General features: G+C 42.4%; 4 protein-coding genes across 5 annotated transcripts in view; 1 reads left to right on the forward strand and 3 right to left on the reverse strand.

Annotated features, from left to right (window-relative positions):
• Positions 1–16,183, forward strand: part of wdr1 (WD repeat domain 1) — a 73,401-nt gene that overhangs the window by 13,864 nt on the left and 43,354 nt on the right. The gene's annotated exons all lie outside the window — the stretch shown is intronic.
• Positions 691–4,453, reverse strand: cd8b (cd8 beta). The gene is made up of 6 exons (XM_076014477.1): positions 4,161–4,453; positions 2,747–3,103; positions 1,838–1,924; positions 1,479–1,568; positions 1,283–1,316; positions 691–1,191 (listed from the first exon to the last, which is right to left on the reverse strand). The coding sequence occupies exons 1-6, from the start codon at positions 4,417–4,419 to the stop codon at positions 1,173–1,175; spliced, it is 846 nt and encodes a 281-aa protein (XP_075870592.1). The 5' UTR covers positions 4,420–4,453; the 3' UTR covers positions 691–1,172.
• zmat1 (zinc finger matrin-type 1) lies at positions 8,700–13,484 on the reverse strand. Of its 2 annotated transcripts, none has more exons than XM_076014463.1 (7): positions 13,334–13,484; positions 11,836–11,942; positions 11,596–11,679; positions 10,968–11,100; positions 10,530–10,826; positions 10,152–10,242; positions 8,700–10,011 (listed from the first exon to the last, which is right to left on the reverse strand). In XM_076014463.1, exons 1-7 carry the CDS (start codon positions 13,470–13,472, stop codon positions 9,036–9,038), a joined length of 1,827 nt encoding a protein of 608 aa, XP_075870578.1. In that variant the 5' UTR covers positions 13,473–13,484; the 3' UTR covers positions 8,700–9,035. The 2 variants fall into 2 exon arrangements, with proteins under 2 accessions (XP_075870578.1, XP_075870579.1); XM_076014464.1 differs by lacking the exon at positions 13,334–13,484 and adding an exon at positions 12,678–13,141.
• Positions 14,299–15,405, reverse strand: gnrh2 (gonadotropin-releasing hormone 2). Its single transcript, XM_076014481.1, has 4 exons — positions 15,305–15,405; positions 14,829–14,974; positions 14,597–14,680; positions 14,299–14,441 (listed from the first exon to the last, which is right to left on the reverse strand). Exons 2-4 carry the CDS (start codon positions 14,961–14,963, stop codon positions 14,403–14,405), a joined length of 258 nt encoding a protein of 85 aa, XP_075870596.1. The 5' UTR covers positions 14,964–14,974; positions 15,305–15,405; the 3' UTR covers positions 14,299–14,402.

Raw genomic sequence — 16,183 nt, forward strand, 5'->3', positions numbered from 1 at the left:
ATACATAATTACATAGATAATACGTTTTTTTCAGTAAAGTTTCGTTTTAAAACTCCATCCCTCTGAGACTCTTTGTGCCTCTGTCAGTGCTTGCGGTTAGGTCTGTGGTACTTTTGCGGTCTTTTTGACACTCGGCGTGGAGCTCAAAGGCGAAGCGTTGCGATAGCATCTCAGTGAAGCCAGCGCTGCCTTCCTTCTCTCAAACAGGAAAGGGTCCTGAATGCAGCTCGCAGAGACCCAGACCCCCAAACCACCATGCGCAGGTGTGTGTGTGTGTGTGTGTGTGTGTGTGTGTGTGTGTGTGTGTGTGTGTGTGTGTGTGTGTGTGTGTGTAAGGCATATCACAACTCACACACGGCACACCGGTAACACCAGGGCTCACTGGAACAAGCTCTCGGCAGGAGTGAACGTAATGCGAGCTGAAGCATCAAAGGTGGAAAAGCAAAGACCGACAGTCACCTACTCAACTTCCGCCAAAAACACCTTATTGGATGCACAGCACCCTCCAACCAACCTCCAGTCTTTTTTTTTTAACACACACACACACACACACACACACACACACACACGCACACACACACACACACACACACACACACACACACACACACACACACACATTAGGTACAACTCACAGCGCAACACATTGAGTTGCTATTTGTGGAGCAAGAATTCGAAACAAAACAAAAATCATTAAACATCAAACTTTATTCTGTCCATTGTACAAAACAAATTCGGAGCATCATACAAACTGTCTCAGAGCACTTCAGGTGCAACCACAATTTTGTAAAGCCAGTTGTTCTCACTGTGATAAAGGTGACCAGAGTAAAAAAAAACAAAAGAAAAACAAACAGCTTCCTTTCTTGCAAACACAGGCTTCAGCTTGTGTTGACCATATTCTTGTGGCTGGCCACAAGAGGATGGGACTGGTAGCCGCTTGATGGCTACCACTAAACGGAAGCAACCTCTTTACACTTTACAATTTTATCAACAAAAACACCGTGCATGGCAAGAGGTTCAAGCGAATAAGCAAAAAATGAAAAAAGACAACGTAGAAGAAACAGAGCCTTTTGAGTTTGCTGTAACTCAAAAATCAACACTGCCAGTTATGTTCAAAGAGACCTTGGCACCAGAATATATCCTAGTCAATGTGTCCCGTATAACACAGCGCTTTAGGTCATTAACCTCTTCCTGTGAATAACAGAAAAGGAAGCATTAAAAATAAAACAATCCATTACACATTATTTTTTATTTTTTTGCATTTTTAGTTTTGTTTACTTACTTTGTAAAGTGGTGTCGGCATTTTTTGGGCAGCCCTGCGACCAGGAAGATTTAAAACACGCACACGCACACGCACACGCACACACACACACACACACACACACACACACACACACACACACACACACACACACAGGTTTAGTGGACAAGTTTGGACATTGACCTTGAGAACATGTAGAAGTTTTAATGGGACTCACGGCTGAAGTGGTACAAAGTGCAGACCAGAGCCACTGTGATGGCCGCGATCAGCCCGACCAATGGCCACAGGATCAGAGGGCCGCAGCCATCTAACACACAAACACAGAGAGAGAGAGAGAGAGCGAGAGACACACACACACAGGCACACACACACACACACACACAGGCACACACCATGGAGTTTAATTTCAACCTGGACTGGATCTATGTCTCCTGTAGTCTTGATGATGTAATGGTTAATTTCAGTAAAATTAGCCAGGAGTTTGTAACGACAGCTTGAGATGAGTTATGCACTGTCCGCACAGGTAGACAAACATGTGTAGGCCGACAAACAAACAAGAAATTCCCTGATAATTACCTTTAGAGCGCTTGTTGGGGCAGTTACAGACTGACTTGATCTTTTTTTTGGGTGTCGGCGGTGGAGGAGGTGGCGTTGGAGGAAGCACTGTGGGGTGAAGACAAACTATCAGTAAAGCGTCAGTGAGATGAAGCGAACCAGCAATCTTCTTGGCAACTTCTTTTGAGTTAGACAATCTTAAGTGTCGTGTTTCCAATTTTCAAATTTCAAATTCCGCCGTCCTCTTCGGATCTTTGAACTACTTCAATCAAATACGAAACAACGTCGACAAATTCCTCCATCCCTTGTCATGACCATTCAATTTTATCATTCTAATTGTGTAGCAGTAAAACCTGTCGGAATTCTTTTGATAAAATGACTGCAAATGATCAAGTAAACTTCCATCTAATTCCATTATATTTGGAGTTTTTTGTTGGGTATTACGTCTTTGGTTGCAATTAAAATCTGTTAGCGGGTAACATCACGCTCTTTACCATGAATAATTGATAATAACTTTATGCAGATGCAAAACACTCACAGTGAAAACAGCCGTTTAAGCGGCAGAACCCCCGAATGAGACGACGACTGTAATGTAGTAAATTGATATCAATTATTGGACACTTGGACTGAGAAGTGTTGCCTCATGGTGTAACTTGCGCCGACGTGGCGGTAAACATAGGTCTTGTTACCATAAAACAACGACACTTGGTAGGATCAAAGTGCGAACGCGTTCTTGGCCTCCTGATTACTTTGATTACTGAGGCTTTTTTTTTTTTTTTTCATATTTAAAAAGACATGACAGGGATGTGAACTGTGACGTGATCTATCAATACCAATACTTATCGTTACTTACGGAGATTCCAACAAAGTCGTTTCAGTCCCTGCTTGATGCTAAACTCCTAACACATTACAAGATCTCAGTGTACGAACCTCCCGGCAGCAGAAGAACCCCAGAATTCCACTTCCCTTCGTCAAACTTCCTGCCCCCAAGAAAACAAGAGTACGTCCCCGTGTCCTCTTTGGTCAGGCTGATGACGGTGAGCGTGAAGATTGCATTGCTCCTTGCGTTGAACCGGAACTTGTTCTTGTCCACCTTGTCCCCGTGGACTTGCCGGTTGGCGTGGTTGCTCTTGCCCAGGTACTGCACTTCGCTGCGGCCGGAGATGAAGCGGTACCAGAAGACAGAGTCGCAGGGAAAGTTGCCGCAGTGGCATTCGATGGAATAATTGCTGAGGAGTTCAGGATAGAGAACTTTGGGGGGGTTCTGCTGCAGGATCAGGCCCCAACCTGGGAGTGCAAAAACAGAGAACCCACAGGGGATGCATTTGTAGAAATTGTCTAAAATGTGATGAGAGGAGAAAAGATGTTGAGCTTTATTCCTGCGTCTTGATTCGCCGCTGCATCGGATCGGCACGCCACCGTCCCTGAGCGGCTCGCGGCGTCGGAACGAAGACGTAGCGATCAACGAGCTCGGAAAAGAAGCTCTGCCAGATTTTGGCAGGTCTGGTCTTGATGTCAGTGTTGTAGAAAAAGTGTTTGGAAAGAGTGTGCGTAAAAATAAACTTGATTGCAAAAATTTGGCACGGAAGAACGTAAAGATGCTCCAGCAAAGAAAGGACAAGTGTAGGAGGCCAAAGGTTAAACAAGCAACGAGCCTTCCGAGTGTCGCAACCCTGGCGGTGACAACAAAACAAACCCCTGGTACGACTGTGTGACGGAGAGACCTGAACTTGTGATTGAAGTCCCGCTTTATCTGATTCAAGGTGTGTTTTCATCTCGTCTGGTTTGCTGTTTGCCTGTTGCAATCACAGCGATTACAAAATATCATCAGCATGCAAATATTCCTTTCTTTTTTTCACGGCTCACACAGGTTTCAAAGATACGGTGCATGAAACTATTCCACTTTTCGGACGGTTGCGCCGAATGAAACGTATCTAAAGCCCAACAGGTCGTCCCTTTAAAATCGACATTTTAAAAAAATCTTTTCAACATATCAATGCTATCATGATTAGCGAATGCAAGGCAACACAGACTGACTGATGAATAAAAATTTTAAATTTAAAATTCCAGTAAAGTTTAGTGTCGTTTGACCATCACGGCTACGACAGATACGTCAAAGACGATGGTATCGTTCTCACTCTGTTAAAACGGTTTGAAATAAATCAGTGAATCCTGTTTATGGAAGTGCAATGCTTAGCAGAAGCATGCTTGGGCCGACACATATGATGCAGATGTGGCAAGTTGGAGGACAAGCTGAACAGGCAGTTTCATGCTGAGCGGAGATCAACAAAATCTGCCGCCAGAGGCCTCGGCGAACGAAAAAAAACAACCTGACCGGTCTAACCTGACGTCCACAGCGCCACCATCCACAGCGTCCAGGCAAACGGCCGGGGCATCTCGCCGTGCGCTCGCCGCTCCGTCTCACACCAGGTAGAAGAAAGGTGGTCGTGTGGGGACGCCGCCGCCGCCGCCGCTGCTGCCGTCGCCTTCTTGGGTTTTCTTTTCCTGCCGTCTGAGTGTCGCAGGCGATGGGAGGGACTGAAGAAGCAGCAGCAGGGCCTCGGTCTGACTGATGAGGTCACACCCCAGCGTGACAAACACATCAGGCCCAATCAGAGGGGGCCTGCACCAAACAAGAGGGCCTGTGATTAACACACAGACACGCAAATTGATGTAAACCTGCAAAACAAAATGCATCACATCATTTTGTTTCTGAAAGCCTATAAATATTATACCACGGAAGAGGGAAGTGCACTTGACAGATGCTCAATGAAATACCGCCACACACACACACACACACACACACACACACATACACACACACGCGCGTGCACACACACGCACACACATAGCGCAGCTGCTGGTGAACAGGTGAAAACAATGCGATACTTCCGAGCAGAGAGAGACAGAGAAGAAAACACCACATGTCAAACAATTGATAGTTGTGTATTGACTGAAGTGTGCAGCAAGAGTGTTTTGCAGCGCTGCCTGTGGTCTCGTCCCAGGTGTGCGACCTAGGCCTCGGCTCTCTGTCCTACATAGTGCATCTTAGTGGATCAGCGCCGAGGCAGAGCTGCGAAGAACCAACAAACTGAAAACTCGACGTTCTGATGCAGTTTGATTCAAATATTTATTCTAAATATAAATATTCTCAAGATTTAAAACCTGAGGGAGGAGAGTAGACATGACATTCTAAACTAACTAACCTAAGAAAATGAATATATTGTAGCTGAGGAAAGTTCTTCAATTTTGAGTTTCTGCAAGTCACAAAATACTTTTTTCCCCTCCAAATTCATGTTTATGCAAATGTATTTCAAAAAATGAGTTTTTAAATCACTCGAGTCTTGCGGCAGCAATGTACTCGTCACTTTGGTGGCCTTTACAAAGCCTCAACTCGCCATGCGTAGCTTGTCACTGCGTGACTGTCAAGCTGTGGAACACAAAGAAAAATAAATATCTGCGCCAAAATGTGGAGGATTTTTTCCCCCAGTCTTTACTTTGTCACATTAGCTGTGCCTCTTACAGGTGTTCCACTTTATTAATACTGTACCTCCATACTGGGAAGCACAACAAAACAAATGAACCAGGTAATTCAGTTGTTTTGTGTCATAATAATTTTCGTTTTTGTTGTTCATAACGCCAGCAGCCGATGAACAACACGCCAGATACATTAAAAGGCATCCTTCCCGTTTGGATCATAATGACTTTTATGAATGATTCTTATATTGAAACTACATGTCCTCAGGCTTTAGTTTAGCTGCTGTTGGCATCCTAACAAATGATATAACAATTTTTACAGGCCTATAAAGAGTAGATTTTTTTTCCCCAACTAATTTGATATAAGTGATTGCAAAGAACCAAGTCCAGCTGCCTACAACTGAACTTGCCTGATTTGCTGAGATACCAGATGCCGAGCAACAAAATCGATCGCACACGCACAAAGATTGCACGATCTGCACATGGTGAGCGATCTACTGCTACTGAGTTTGCACGGCTCATTGTCATTGCCAGTTAATCAATGCTGTAACTGACGACATATAGGACACCCGTGTCTTCTTTATCTTTACTACTTCCTGCACTGTAGATACACACGGAAGACATGAAATATGACCAAGATATGTGGATTAATGTGGCAAAAGAAAAAAAATGTTAAATACCTAAATATGTTATGTCACATATATTTTATATGAAGAGTTACTATTCTAGATCATCTCAAATATAAAACTTGTTTGAGTTATTTCACTTTTTTGTTTAATACGTATTCCATGTGTTCATTCATAGTTTTGATGCCTTGAGTGACATCACATCAGTTTGCGTGCACAATGAAGTTTGCTTATCTTTTTCCGTAACCAAACCTTTAGTAACTCTGAACCTATGAAGACTATAACTACTAACACTATTATTAATAGATTATAACTTAGTAATTACTAAGACTATAACACCTGGATGACTGAGGAGCCTCACAGACAGACTACTCTGTGCTAAAACTCAAACTCCCAGGACTTCAGGACTTCTGCATTAAATTCTGATGCCTTTGGCATCAGATGAAAAGGCTCTGGTTCTCTAAGTGGTGCCTGTGGATTTGTCGCTACGTTTGGATGATCTCTCTCAGGCTTGAGGTGTTCAGCAGCCTGCTGGGGTGGAGGCCTTAAAATGAGAGGATGTGGGCGCACTCCCTCTTGTCTCCGTACGGGGGTCGACGAATGAAGCAAGCGAGGCAGCGAACGAGACCACAGGATTCTTTGAAAACACGAGATCTCGGGGGGCTTCAGAGCCGCTCCGTCTCACAGGCGAACCCAACTCCGGCACCTCTGTGGGTTCAGCCACTCTGATGCGCCAAGTCAACGTCACGTTTTACCTTTTATTTCATTTTTCTCACTTCTCTCCTTATCAGTCTGTTCTGTCAAAGGTGAACAATTTAAGAGAAAACGACCCGCAGCAGCACAAACGTAAAAACTTTTTGTTCATGTTATCCTGATAACTCAAACTAGGATGAAGTGAACACTTTCCACACGTTCTTTGGCACAGTTTTGTTATTTGAACACACACCAATATGAATTACGGTGTATTACTGTATTTATATGTATTGTGAAATTATAAAACTCCCGCTTTAAACAATCAGAACTGCAATCAAAATATGTTACAAAGCAATAAAATCAATGTGTATTGTAAAACATAGTGCAAATAATACAGGTTTTGTGAAAAAAACAAAACATTTTATTTGCAGATTTAATGTATTTCTTAGTATTGTATTAAAAAAAGCAACAAAAAAATCAGTAGTTTGGCAACATAATCCACCCATTTCAATTAGAAATCTAATTTTTTTTTTAAATAAATCCATTTTTCTTTAAATAAAACATTATTTAAAGACATTTTAAAGAACACACACATTGCCTTAGAAAAGAAATCTCAGAATTCCTTCAGCTCCAGACTGCAGAGGGAAAATCTTGCATAACTCATATTGCTAAATTCTACAGATCTCCAGAAAACAGCATATTTTGTTCCTTGTTTCCAGCCTAATGGCAAAGGGGTCTTCCCCACTGAAACTGCTGCTTTTGATGGACAAAAATAAAGTGGTCTAAGAGGGTGGAATGAAGTGTCACTGTCACTGACCCTGGAGCTCTAACTGTGCCAGCTGCGTAACCTCACAAAGGGCCAAGCTCCAGAAGTATGTCTTTTAGCACACAGAAACAATGTTGGGTTAAAAAAAAAGAAGAAGAAAAAAAAAAGAGGTACAACTTCAGAACAACAGAATTTGCAATAAAACCCATATAAAGGCTCCTCAGACTCACACCAGTCTGCATCTAAACCTCAACTCCAAAGTTGTTTTTCTCCTAACACTGTCCTCGTTTGCTCCTCTGCACCTGTCTGACCTCAAACACTGTGAGACATTCACATCCATCAAGAGTAGAAACACAGAACTGTTGCACTTTTCTTTATCATGACAGTCTTCCAGAGAGATGAGCTGCGTCTTCCAGCGACATGCATGTGACTAAACCAGCTCTAAAATTTAGATTTTTAAAAAAACATACCTGTGTTATCCTCCGCTAACCTCCTTCGCTTACTTTATTCACACTCACTATATAGCTCAACAGCGCCCACCACAGGCAGATCTAAATATACAACAGATACCATCTTTCAGATCCTTACCATACGGAAGCGTATTGCATTCACTTGGCAAATAAAAAACAATCTGTTTTTCAGTGTAATTATTTCTGTTTTTCGTGCTAATTTTCTTCTGCCCTATTTTACCGAGTTTAGAGAGCATTGGAAATAATCGCATCCATTCTTTGATTGAGAGCTAGATATAATGGAAGCAAACATGGCCAGCTTGTTCAGTTAAATCAAATTCTATTTTGACATGGGTTTAAGACACTGGGAAATAGTCCTGTCTTTAAGTGACATAGATGGCATTACAATCAGTTTATCAACTTTACGTAGGCATCTGAGAGCTTTGCGGTGGTTTCGAAGGAAAGCCCATTCAGATATTCTCCACATCGCAATGTTTCCCCGGGATCAATTGGATAAATATGACATCATGGCTCCAAGGATACAAAATTATGCATTTGAAGTGCATTCAGACTGGCTACGTGGTGACATGTGTCACCACCGTAAAGCACATCCATGCCGTAGAGTCACCTGTCTACTGTTTTCTCGCGGGATTTAAAAAAAAAAAAAAAAAAAACAGGGCAGAAAAAAATGAGCACGTAAAACTGGGCAGAAAAAAATGAGCACGAAAAACTAGGCAGAAAAAAATGAGCACGTAAAACTGGGCAGAAAAAAATGAGCACGTAAAACTGGGCTGGAAAAAAAATAGCACAAAAAACAGAAATAATTACACTGAAAAACAGATTTTTTTTTTATTTGCCAAGTGAATGCAATACGCTTCCGTATTACCAGAAGCTCATCTGCAATTAAAAGGATTTGATATAAGTTATAGAAGTGTTAGGACACTGGTAATGATAGCTAATAAAAAGTCAAAACCAGTAAGTAACAAATTATTATGTGCAAATAATCAAGTAATGCTTCAAAAAAGACAAACGTATAAAGCTACCTCTAGCTTTTAGAGACAAAGTCAAACACAATCATCAGTGAGAGATTGGGTCCTCCCACATACAGAGCAGGTAAAGATGGCTAGCCAGCTAGCACACCTGCTTTATTATCATGACAACATGATGGAATTAAAGTTTGCAGTGTGATAAGGCCGAGAGTTTTCAGTTTAAAAGCCCAGAATGGAGTCGTCCCACAGTTTCTCCTCCTCGGTTCTGGTGTCTTCTTTCCCTTTCTTCTTCTCTCTCTTGATCTTGGCTCTGCCAGGCTCGTCCTGTTCACTGTCCCTCTGCTCAACATTCACTTCAACTTGTGTTTTGTCGTGGATCGCCTCCTCCTGCTTCCAATTCTCCTCTCCCGCAGCCTCCAATTCCGTACAGGCTTTCTTCTCGCGACTCTTGTTCCTGCTATGACCTTTGCTGCCTTTTCTCCTTCTCTCCTCCTCGGATCCTCCTGACTCACCTCTTCCTCCCTCGTCTAGTTCCTTATGCCTCTCCCTCCTCCTTCGCTTCCTCCCTTTCTCCTCTTTGTCAGAGTCCTCCTCCTTTGTTCTCTTGTCTCTCTCCTGTCTTGATCTTCTAATTCTTCTCTTTTCCCTGTGATGGTATTTACTGTCACCACTGTCACTTGAGCTGCTGCTGCTGCTGCTGCTGCTGGAGGAGGAAGAATACGAGGAGGAGTCAGACGATGATGGGGTGTCATGCGATGGGGAGCTGGGAGGCTTCCTGGGTCTCTTTCTTGTCAGCAAGTGACCGGGGAACAGTGGTGAGGCGGGGCCTGGGAAGACCGGAAGGGAGCCACTGTGAAGCAAACCCTGAGGCGGCCAGCGGTGGCCCGGGTTAGGGTCACCACCCGGGTACGAAGGACACCATCCTTGGCTGAGGTTGTAACGGGAGGGATGAGGAGGGTTGTACCTTGGGGGGAAGTTCAGTGAAGGTTTGTGCAATTGTGCGACATCCCTCTCAGGTGACACTTTCCCTTCTCTCTCCCAATCACTGTCCTTCTGTGTGGCCCCTGCCAGGAGGACTGAAGGCTTCTGGGCGATTCCACGAGCTTTCTGGATCTGAATGTAATCTGAGAGCTCATCTGTGAATGTATTGTAGACCTTCTGCTGGGATTTGCACAAGATTTGCACCTTCTTCTCCCTGATGAGTACGAGATACAGTTAAATATTATAACCAAAGGCATAAACAAGTGAAGGAAGTTGTGTGAGATTTGATTTTGATTTTTTTTCCCCCAGAACAGCAGAGTGCAGAGGACTGATGCCTTCAGCTTTTGGTCTAACCTGACTTGGTGCTTGTTTCCCTGCATGTGCGCCTGGAACATCTCCACAGAGTTGAACTGAATACCGCACAGCTGACATATGAGGCTGTTGTCTGGGGGAAGTCGATTGGAAAAGAAAAAAACAATAAATGATCCAATACTTTATAATAATATAGCTATATATACGCTCATCCATATATGTTTAAGGTAAATTAGCGTTTTAAGTTTCCCCAGGTCTCCATGTTTCACAGGCAACAGCCGAAAAAGAATTCAGAAAAAATTCATTCAACTAATACAATGTAAAAAGCAAAGCAAATATTAATATTGATGATTCGCAAATCCAGGAAAAAAAGACATACAAATGTACTACATCTAAACCCAGGATCTGACAATGTGTTACCTTGTTGGACTTTGTTTCCGAGCTCCTTCAGCAGCTCGTATCTGCTCTGATTCCTCTGGTGTTTGCGGCCGTTGTAGTGCTGCAGAGCCATCTGGGGATTGTTAAAGGAGGCGGCACACAGGGAACAGTATCTGTTTGGGTCCATCAGATCAACATCAGGGCCGGGGAATATCGCGGCAGCTTTGGGGTCTGGGGACTCCACCCCCCCCTCTTGAGATGATTTCTGGACATCACTGGCAGGATCCTGACTTAAACCTGGCTTAGTCGGAGCCTCTGAAGGGCTCTCCATAACTGGAGCTGGAAACAAAACAACAAAAATATATCTGAATTGAATTGACCCGCCTTAAAAAATGGACCTGTGGCAGATAATCTATTCATACTCAAATTTGATTAAAATCAGGACAGAAAGTGTTTTTCTATGAAACAATTCACACTTACCGGAGGGCTGAAGACCTTGTTTACGGAGATTTTTTGTGTGGACTTTGCCTTCATAGTGTGACCGCGCCACCACAGGGGAACTGAACACCATGTTACACAGCTCACAGAAGCGCTCTTTATCAGCTGGCATGTTCTGGTGGGGTTTATAAAAAATAGACTTATGCCAAACTGTGGTAAAACCACAACCCTATAAACCCAGGAGTCCTTAGAATTCTCATATTTTGACAACTTTCATAATAACAATGTGTTCCAACAACAGTCTGTATCCTGCCTGACAATGAACAACTCAGAAATGAGAAGTCATTATTTTTCTTCTCTTGCTTTCTCCACTTTTCAGCGGTTTTGAAATTGAAACTTTGTGATGTGAGTGCTGGACTGGGCAGATGAACTAAGTTATTTTCTGCTGGAAAGCTAAAAACAGAGGGCTAAATGTGCTTTTTCCGTGGACATCTGTACAGTATGTTAAAAAGGTTTCACTTTGTAATGACAAATAATGAGCTCAAACTTGGTGTAACAAGTACTGTTTTCAGTTTGAAGGATTTGAAACCCAACCACAACTGTTGCATCTAATTTATGGCTCGCATGCAGGCTTAGACATGAAATCGCAAAGTGTAAAATAAGAGCTAACCTTGACGCCTGCAGCCTCCTTTTTCATCTTCTCTGTTCTCTTTGTCCGCAGATACACTTTGAGTTTTTGAGCATGTTTTTTCCCCTGAGTTAGAGGGATGAGAGAGAGAGAGAGAGGGAGAGAGAGAGAGAGAGAGAGAGAGAGAGAGAGAGAGAGGGAGAGAGAGAGAGAGAGAGAGAAACAATCAGAGTAACTTTTCTGTTTTAGTTTCACGACAAATTCCTGGCAAGCAACACACACCTCATAATGGGAGAGCCGCTGAGACTTGAAGAGCAGCACAGCATCACACACATGGCAGTAGTCGTCAGTGAGGAGGCCATTTGTAAGATCCTCTACACTCTCCACTCCTGTGTGGGCAATATAGCAACAATATCGCCAGTGTTCATACAACTAAACGCATGCAAACCTTTTTTCCGTCATTAATATGTTCAATATCTTGGGCAATCATGGGATTAAGTTTGACTGTTAATCTTTAAATTTGTTGTAAATAAAAAAAAATCTTTAAAAATGATTACACTAATTTTTTTTGTACTTCAAGATTGGAAGCAAAATCAAAAAAAAATCCACCAATACTTAACCGAATTCGGCTTGTCAGCTTTAGCATTTAACAATATGAACACAGACATGTAAAGTTTGACTCGGCCAATAACCAAAATACAACACGCTCCGTTATTCATTTCATGGCAATCTGTCGCTTAAACATTTGTTGCAAAAGATCTGTTTGGGACTGAATGGTTGACTATATGTAAAGCGTACTCTTTATCGCAAGTCTGCATTTTTACTGTCAAACTATCAACTATATTTGTGATAAGTAAGTACATATAAGTAGTATAAGTACACTTTCTTTCACAGGGTTAGGACATTCTTAATCTTATACTCAGCTGATTGGTCAAGGTCAACTCGCACAGAAGCTCCTACTTAAAATAATGTATATTTTCAAAGTTAAATGATGTAGATATATCACTTAAAAAAAATAATAATAATAATTAAAAAAAAAAAAAGAGTATCCCCTCCCTAAACCAATCCAATGTTTACTTAACAAATAACACAGTAGAGATTGTCAGTAGTTGTGGTTTCTGTACCTCCAAGAGTTTTAATCAATGTTAGCATTGTAGCAGACCAATGGCTGATGAAGTTTAGAAACTCTACACATAACCATCATAACAAATACCCAGTCTTAACTACAACCATGGCGAGAAGAGCTTGAGAATTGCCTTTAACGTGTGTTAGTACTTTGTAGACCAAGTAGACTGAGAATACTCGAAGATTAAAATTGTATTCCCTCAAATATTTCAATTTCTGTAATACACCCCAACTTTACAAGCCCTACGGAGTCGAACCACTGTAACCAGCTACCCCTGACTACTCGGATGTGACTGGGTCGAGGACTGAAGGTGCAAAGACTGGCAGACAAGTGCTGACTTCACCGACAGAGTCGGAGTGGTGTGTGTGTGTCTATGTAAACTATCAGACAAGTCCGGACGTGTCTTATGTTCATATTTCATGGAATGTCAAGGATTAAAGCCGGTCGTGGTGGGCGAGGACTTAAAAACGTCATGTTCCCACAATCAGATATGCCCTTTAAACGTTACGCTCGATGATGACGTCGCAAATTTGGCTAAGACGCCTAGCTCCCTCCACTGTTGCGCTGGCTAGCCAGTTAGCTCAACAGCTAACTTTGCGTCGGCAGGCTGGACGCCGTACGGTGGAATTTGCGCATGTTTTAGACAAAACTCACCTTCGACCTGGTTACTATCTGTGTTAGTGTTTATTACATTGTCAGCATCTGTGACAGAAGTCTCGTGTAGGGAAACAGCTGTGGTAGTTAGAGCGTCTGACTCCGCTATGAGCAGAGCGCAGACCCTCTTGCCGGCCATCTTTTTTTTTTTCTTTTTTCTTTTTGTGGGGCTACGTGTCTGCGCAAGCGCATTTATCTATCATGGTGATTGGGATTTCTTGTTTATGTTACCAATAAATCTACCGGGGGATGCTGTGTGTAAATTATTTTGGTATAAGAATATTTACATACATGTGTTCGTTTAGAATATCGTACACTTTTGTGTCTTTGATATCCCCTTTTACATTTCAATCTACGACAAAAGAAATCTAAACATTAGAGCTCTTCAGGCCACATTCTAGTAGTGCCTGTACAAGCTATGGTGTTGTCTGAGTGTCTGTCATAAACAGGAAACAACATCACGGTTTGATGCTTTTGCAATAACAGCTCCAGAATTCGTTAAATTGTTTTGGTGAAAACGAAACAGAAAACACTTTAATTTGAAAACAACATACAGACTGCACAGAACATTTGGGTCAAGTTAAAACAATAAGGTGTTAATTTGGTTACGGTATGTTGAACATGACCTGAGAGACTTTATCCCGATGTGCATGTGGTAGCTTGTATCGCTGGAGCAACATAACAGAAAATGTTAGTGCTTTTGAAATCAGTATCTCCTATATTTCTGACAGCTTTTTTTTTTCTTTTTTTTTCTTTTTTCTCAGGAATAACAGTATGTTCGCTCCTTTTCATTCATTTTTTTTTGCTCCTCCCACATGACATCTGACTTTTTTTTCTTTAACATCAATGTTGAGCACATTTGATATAAAAAAAAATAATTTATCAAGGGACATTACAATTACAAGTTACAAGGCGTCTGTTATACTGACAAAATCCATGAAATGTTATTATGCTGATGTCAAATTTATCAAACACAAACGTTGGATGAACAAATAAATTGTCCAAAGGGTGGAAGAAGAAGAAAAAGAAGGCTACCCAAAGGTAGAAATCAGCATGCAGTGGAACACCATCACTTCCTCTTCTGTAGCTCTCTGGCTAAGGCTTCCAGCTGTGAAGAGTTAGAATCATTAGGACTAATCATAACTATGTGCTGTGGAACAACTTTAAGTTGTTGTAGCTAGTGCACGGGCAGGAAATTAGGTCATTACATCATTAAACATTTATCTTTTCAGCCATGGAATCAGGAATGCTTAATTCACTTACAAGAATATTTCTCAGAACGCCTCTCCTCTGGGGTCTCAAGTAGCTGCATTCCCCGGCCTCGCATAGCTTGATCTCCTCTGAAATCTGAGAAACAGTCGAGCCGATTTGAAATGTGAGAGAAACAAGTAAACAGACGAGAAAAACAAGTCTCTGTTCCCCAGCAGGAAATGCTTCGTAAGAGAGACAACTATCTACAAAGGCAAGAAAAACGCGTGCAAAAACCAGGCCAGACCTCTGATGTGGTGTAAGAGTCCAGCTCCCTCTTGCCTCCAGGGTACCAACCATGGGACCAGTGCTGTGCGTCGGACAGCAGAGCTCCCATGCATAGAAGCAGGCCGAGCAACAGAACCAGCCGAGATACACACATTATCGTGCCGCCTAAAAGAAAAAGATTAAAATGACTTTTGACTAAGAATGCAAACTCCTCTAAGTACAGTACTTTAAAAACAAATAAATAAATAAAAAATTCTGTCCCTATTTCAAATTGCCTGGTGGGAATATTGAATTACATTTGATTTTCTGCAAAACATCCAGTCTGCTGAAAGGTTGAATGCTGTCAACAATATGTAAACACGCTCAAATACTGTCATTTTAAAATGACATTGGGTAAATATAGTATCTATCTATCTATCTATCTATCTATCTAACCTTCCATGCAATACTTGGAGTAGTAGGAGAAGTTATTGTTGCACAAGTAAGACCGCTTACCTTCTTCACGCTCACAGATTCTCCTCTTCAAGGGTCCCAGTGACAGTTACCTGCCCGGCTTTCTCTTCAAGTGCTACCACAGAGATTCAACTCAACTTTACCCCCCCGTCAATCTATATATACGCACAACCTCTCCTCCCCCTAAAACACTTATCTAACTCATCATTCGTTAATTTCCACGCCCAGCGATGACCCCGTCTGCTCCTTCCCATTCCCAGTGGAGTAGTGCCTGTCCCTTAGGGCCAGAGGTCCAGAGGAGATGGCCAGTTCCAATTATCACCTGCAAACAACGCAGAAACCCCGGAGATGCTCATCTGAGCACCTGTAGGTACCATTAAGTGTTACCTTTATAGGTTTATGTTGTTGAGCATACAGATTAAAAAAAACCCAAATAGAACGGCAATGAGGTACAAAGAGGCAAAAGGTAGCACAAATGTGAGAACAACTTTTCAAGATTGTGATATACTGACACGGCAAAGTTCCTACTCAATGGTAGCAATAAAATTAAAGGGAGGGTCAGTAGAGGAGATGCCCGTAATTATTTCCAGCTGATGATGGTGTGTTCTCTTATTACTCATATCAAACAGTTGGCCCTCTTCTACAGGTAAAAATCAACAGCTGCCATTTCCTCTTCTCTGGCACCTGTTTGAGTTAGTGTGACCAATCAAACAGCCCCATCTGACCCTGTCGACCCTCCAGCCAGAGGAAACACACTCAACAGGGGGAACAAACACTGGGGCTTCCTGAACGGGACGCCGGCGTCATCCTCCCCCTGGTGAGAGGTGAAAAGGTCTGCGTTCTCGCATGTTTACGATGCAAAAGCAGTTGCAACTCGGGGTGGCGGGTGACGTCGAGATGCACTGCTGTCGATCCAGCCCA

The sequence above is a fragment of the Nelusetta ayraudi genome, unplaced genomic scaffold (assembly GCF_046127955.1).
Source record: "Nelusetta ayraudi isolate G7.1 ecotype Tasmania unplaced genomic scaffold, CSIRO-AGI_Nayr_v1 ptg000168l, whole genome shotgun sequence".
NCBI classification, from domain to species: domain Eukaryota; kingdom Metazoa; phylum Chordata; class Actinopteri; order Tetraodontiformes; family Monacanthidae; genus Nelusetta; species Nelusetta ayraudi.

What these genes read in the sequence shown, in the direction of transcription:
- cd8b (XM_076014477.1), bottom strand. Translation starts at nt 4,419, where the DNA reads ATGTGTTTGTCACGCTGGGGTGTGACCTCATCAGTCAGACCGAGGCCC. An exon ending in GGTGGCGCTGTGGACGTCAG is followed by an intron (nt 3,104 to 4,160) that starts GTTAGACCGGTC and finishes TTGCACTCCCAG; the next exon opens with GTTGGGGCCTGATCCTGCAG. An exon ending in CACTTTGTACCACTTCAGCC is followed by an intron (nt 1,317 to 1,478) that starts GTGAGTCCCATT and finishes TCCTGGTCGCAG; the next exon opens with GGCTGCCCAAAAAATGCCGA.
- zmat1 (XM_076014463.1), bottom strand. Translation starts at nt 13,472, where the DNA reads ATGGCCGGCAAGAGGGTCTGCGCTCTGCTCATAGCGGAGTCAGACGCT. An exon ending in AGCGGCTCTCCCATTATGAG is followed by an intron (nt 11,680 to 11,835) that starts GTGTGTGTTGCT and finishes CCTCTAACTCAG; the next exon opens with GGGAAAAAACATGCTCAAAA. An exon ending in GGAAACAAGCACCAAGTCAG is followed by an intron (nt 10,012 to 10,151) that starts GTTAGACCAAAA and finishes CGTACTCATCAG; the next exon opens with GGAGAAGAAGGTGCAAATCT.
- gnrh2 (XM_076014481.1), bottom strand. Translation starts at nt 14,963, where the DNA reads ATGTGTGTATCTCGGCTGGTTCTGTTGCTCGGCCTGCTTCTATGCATG. An exon ending in ACTCTTACACCACATCAGAG is followed by an intron (nt 14,681 to 14,828) that starts GTCTGGCCTGGT and finishes ACTGTTTCTCAG; the next exon opens with ATTTCAGAGGAGATCAAGCT. An exon ending in GCGTTCTGAGAAATATTCTT is followed by an intron (nt 14,442 to 14,596) that starts GTAAGTGAATTA and finishes AACTCTTCACAG; the next exon opens with CTGGAAGCCTTAGCCAGAGA.